The sequence below is a fragment of the Solanum tuberosum genome, unplaced genomic scaffold, assembly GCF_000226075.1.
Source record: "Solanum tuberosum cultivar DM 1-3 516 R44 unplaced genomic scaffold, SolTub_3.0 scf00426, whole genome shotgun sequence".
Classification (NCBI taxonomy): domain Eukaryota; kingdom Viridiplantae; phylum Streptophyta; class Magnoliopsida; order Solanales; family Solanaceae; genus Solanum; species Solanum tuberosum.
The window spans coordinates 364,938-370,198 of NW_006239352.1; the positions used below are offsets into that span (position 1 = coordinate 364,938).

The 5,261-nt window shown below is 35.2% G+C and overlaps 1 protein-coding gene across 1 annotated transcript in view; it reads left to right on the top strand.

Moving 5' to 3' along the window:
* Positions 1-2,849, top strand: part of LOC102602798 (cysteine-rich and transmembrane domain-containing protein A-like) — a 5,427-nt gene extending 2,578 nt beyond the window's left edge. Inside the window, exon 3 of the mRNA XM_006363202.2 lies at positions 2,519-2,849. Coding sequence (XP_006363264.1) covers positions 2,519-2,573 — 55 coding nt within the window. The 3' untranslated portion in view covers positions 2,574-2,849. The remainder of the gene's footprint in view (positions 1-2,518) is intronic.
* Positions 2,850-5,261: the final 2,412 nt, after the last annotated feature.

Consider the following 5,261-nt stretch of genomic DNA (forward strand, 5'->3'; position numbering starts at 1 on the left):
ATGAACTTGAGTCATTTGATAGAACAAAGATCTTATTCAACCTTAAGGGGGTTGCTTCAAGTTAATCTTCCATATATTAGGAAAAAAATTAGTATAATAAACTAATAAATATATAGGATATAGTGTGCTTCCAGATTGAAGGTGTTCAAGCTAGCAAATTCTAGGAACCTGCCTTTTACTTGTCCAGTTGTCCTCCAAATACGCATAGCAATCAGCTTGATATGGAGCAGCAAAATTTGGTTTCATGAGATGCTCTGGTGAATATGACTAGCAAGCTGCACCAAGCAAATTAAAATGTATTGCTTTGTATTCCACTTTTAGTTCACATTTCAAATTTTAGAATCAGTAGTATATTTAAATTATAATCCCCAACTATTCCGTCTGTGAATCTGCTCCTTGTTAACATGAGAGACTTAATCTCTCCTTGTTAACATGAGTGACCTTAGTCTCTCCTTGTTAACATGTGTGACCTTATCTCTCCTTGTTAATGTAACACCCCAAACCTTGAAGGCGAGACTGGCACCTGGTGCCATACCTGACCGAGTGAACCAACCTGTAACTCTCTTAATCGACAAATAGGGAAATAATAGGAGGATAGAGTTTATCATCTGAACCATAAATTCTTCAGCACACACACACATATATCCTCAACTAGACAACTGATATCAACTGACAAACAAGTGTCACTAGTCTACAAAATTGTCTAACAGGCTAACAATCGCTACTATGGTCAGGACAAGTCCCTAACCTACCCATAAACCTTAATATACATACAAAATCAAAATACTGGACTCGGCAACCCCAGGAAGAAATGGAGGTCACCAATCCACAAATGATAGTCTGAATCTGCCAACGGGGTCTGTCAACCTATGAACCTGGAGCTGTGGCATGAATCACAGTCCCTGGTAATGGGATGTCAGTACGAAATAATGTACCGAGTATGTAAGGTAGATACCATATCAAGTGAGAATAGAATTTCTACTAGGAAGCACAAAACGTAATGACAGTAATAAAGATAGAACCCGAAGATAATCTGTAAGCTGTGTATCATGAAACAACATTTAGTTCTCTAGGAGTAGCCCATCACATTCGGCGTAACATTTATAGGTACAATGTATACATGTCTCTTTTCTGCAAATCAGCCTCTATGGCCAGTGAACGAGCCTCTGTGGGCCAGCAAATAAGTCTTTGATGAACTAACAAGTAAGTCTTAACTGACCTGCAAATAAGCCTCGGTGGCTGGAAATAAGTCTCGCTGGATCAACAAATAAGCCTCGGTGACCAACAAATGAGCCTCTACGGCCAACAAATAAGCCTCTATGGGCTATTGAATGAGAATACTCCCATATATGCCTCTTCTCTAGGTTGAAATCCTATAATTCGTAACAATTCAGAACCTTTACGATGTGAGGATTGTGAATCTATCTAGAAATATGAAGGAATTAGAGAGGGGATAAGCTTACCTTAGTTTCTTGATGCTAGAAGGAGGAAATCTAGAGAGAGAACGAGCTCCTAACTGTTGGAATGACATAAAATGGGGTTGTAACGCCAAGTCTTGTTTATATAACAAAGACCCCACCTGTATAGTCCTCGGCCTCACAGGGCTACCTCCATAGTGAGCAGGGGCCTCGTCCTGAACCTTGATCCACGAAGTTTTTTTCTGCCCCGGCAGTTCGTATTAGTAAACTCACAACTTTTTACTCCGACACTGGATTGATGAATGGTTTAATTCGTGTGAAACTAGACTCAAAAACCTTAATTGGATAGGTAGTAGGTCGTCTAACTTCTTTTAGATTGGGAGATATGATCGTTCAAAGTAAAGACCATGTACGAGATCATTTGAAATACTCTGCCACCACGAAACCGTTAACTTGCACTTTTGTTTTAAGGCTCCCTTTGGCCTCTAACTCTGATTTAACATTGCAAACATCTTCATATAACAATTCCTTCATACCATCACCATTCACAACCTTATTCTCCCGCATCTCATCGACGGACGACGTAAAGCGTTAGAATTAGACTTGTAAGCCATCGACATGCTAAGTAGAACACTCTAGACACCCGAGATTTACTGTTAACATGAGTGACCTTAATATTTCCTTAAAGTATTAAATTTCCAAGATAAAAACCTCTAATTTAATAAGATTACCATCAATCCTTGGACCGGTAGTTAGATGGCATACAAGCATGTTATTAGGTTATAATTACTGCAAACATTTACTCCATTTCTTACATTCATCAACCAGTGAATCTGTGAGTTTTCTCTTGTATACCTTCTTGGATAGCAAATTAATTTTTTAATTAACTAAGCTTCGGTAGTGTTTCTATCTTCTCTATACTCGTCCTCAACTCTTCCCTCCTTCTCGAACCACCCAGGGAAAATAAATAAAAAGAAAAACCTTCTTGCCAGTATAAAGAGATTAACTAGAAGACAACATGAGAACTTTAAACACAAGGTTGATACATATGGTGTCTGATTGTTTTGTCTGACTAATCATAAGTCATATCTATTTTGCAGTTTGGCTACTCTTTGTTGTTGCTGTTTGTTGGAGCAGTGCTGCAGCTGCTTCTAATTGGCTGGATGCCATGAGCCTAAATATCAAGAGTGTTATGTCTCAAATATTTGCCGAGTTAATGGAGCTTATTTATTGTAAATTTGGAGGACTCCTTGCTTAGATATATTTTAACATATGTGTGTTGAAGCTGCTTTATTATGTCCTTACTGCAGCTATGATGATATTAATGTGAGGAATCTATCTGCATCAGTGTGGTAGTACTTTAATATAGAAAGTAATTTCATAGATTGGTAATTGTTGAATTCTATACCAAGTTGCTGGGATTACAAAGTATATTGTACTTCCCCTCGCACATTTGAACGTTTATATATATGTATATGGGAAAAATCTTTTTGGCAAGAAAATTGGCCAGAATGATATTTTTCCTATGTTATTTTAGCTTTTTAAACATTTTTACCTTTTTTAACTTTAATACCTTTTAATTAAAATATGGAAAAAAGATTAGTTTATTTTAAAATAAAAAAGATATAAACTTTTTAAATTTCTGGCCAAATTTTCTAGTCATTTAGCATTACCCGAACATGTTCATGTGTAGGGACCCTTTCTTACAAGTAGGTTCCAGAAGGTTTAGAAATTATGTCATTTCCTCTCCTTTCTCCAAATTGTTGGTCCAGAAAGTTTTTTCGAAAACCGCTAAATCAATAAATCAATAACTTTTTTTTCGTTTTGATTTTGAACAATCCTATCTATAAGCAGATGTCCAATGACATTTAAATTAGGGAAAATGGTTTGATATACCCCTCAACTTTGCCATTTAGAGCTGATATACCCCTCGTTATGAAAGTGACTCATATATACCCCTACTTATATACAAATGACTCACATATACCCTTTCCCTCTAACGGAAATGAAAAAATAATAATTTTAGTTTCATTTTTTATTATTTTTTTTAAAATAAATTATAATCCCATACGGGTATATTTAATCTTCCTCAAACATTATCTTTTTTGTTTCAATGACTAATTTAGATTTATTATTTTGATTGTCAAATTTATTTATGTTTTACTAATATTCTTGTAAAACTTATTATAGATGACCAATTTTTTTTCTCAAATACAAAATTAAATTACAATATAGACCAAAAAAAGTTGTTTTAAATTATAATATAGCCACAAAAAATAGTTTTAAATGTTTTTCTTTACACTAAGGAATGAAAGAAAAAAATAAAATAAGAATAAGAAACTAAAATAATGAAAATCAAAGAAGTCAAAAAATAATTTATGTATGAAAAATATTGAAATATACCTTGAACTTTGCTAGAAGAATCCTATATACCTCTAAATGATTTAAAAAAAAATTATAAGTCAAAAATATAAGTTTAAAATTAATTTTTCCCTCCGTTAAATGAAGGGTATATGTGAGCTCATTTTGTAACGGTAGGGGTATAAGTGAGCCGTTTGTATAACGGTAAGGATATATATGAGCTACTTTCATAACGAGGGACATATCAGCTCCAAATAGCAAAGTTGAGGGGTATATCAGACTCTTTTCCCTTTAAATTATTATCTTAAAACATTTTTTCAATACTTCATTTGTGCTATTTTTATTTTTTAAAAGGGAGTGAGTAATCAAATCCTCAATAATAGGTGAAAGTTCGGATGCTCAACCAATTGTGTTGTTAAGTTTACCCTTCAATAATACTATCAACTTAGTAAGTGGACATGGTGTAACAACCTGTTTCCGTCGTTATAGAAAAGCTAACGGGAAAATTTTTTGGGCCGGAAAACTTTTTCGTAGTAACTTGGAATTTTCTAACCTAGTCCAGATTTGGGTGAAATCGGAGTCAGTAAGGTCTAGGGAAATTTGGTAATAATTGAGTGACCTAAATATGATTTTGATCACATGAGTAGATACCTAAAGGGTTAAGAAACCCGTACGACTTTACGGAATTGAATTCGGGTGAATAAAACTCCCGAAATTGAGCTTAGTGTGAGCGGTTATTTTCTGAGTATCATGGGATGAAGGTGTGTTGTGAAATGGGGATTCGGGAATTCTTAAATTTGCTCACTATTTTCGTGCAAGCCACTAGGGCGGGATCGCTGTAGTGGGGTAAGGACCGTTGTGGCGGGACAATCCGACTTAAGTCGGAAATAAACCCCAAAAACATTTTATTCTGCACTTTTTGACTTTGAGAGCTAGGAGACGACCACAGGTGTTTTCTTGACAGTTTTCCACCATTCATAAGGCTAAAGGTAAGGTTTTAACTCCCCGAATCCGTTTTTCGATCCGTTGAACTTAGATTCTTGGGTGATTATTATTGGGGAAGGGTTTTGGAACTGTTTGGATGGTGGGGGAAAAGCCCTAATTTGGATATTGGGATCATTGGGTTGATCTAGGGTTGATAGTGTTGATTTTAATCCAAGTAAGTAGACATCGTTTATTGATTCTCGTGTTATATGAATTGTTTGTAGACCAAGAACAAGTGAAAAGAATCCGGAAAGGGAAGAATCAAGTTTCTTAGGGGATTCAATCTTTGTTCGAGGTAGGTGATGGTTGTGATTTCATGTTGTGTGATATATGTTTGTTCTTGCTTCATTATGATGCATGTATGCATGCGAATGTTGCATTATTGATCACACAAATTGTAAATGAGGATAGTTGAATGATTGAATGCCATGAATCATGACTTGATTGTATGATTATGAGAATATGCTTGTGATTGTGATTGTGGGTTGTTGAATGGAT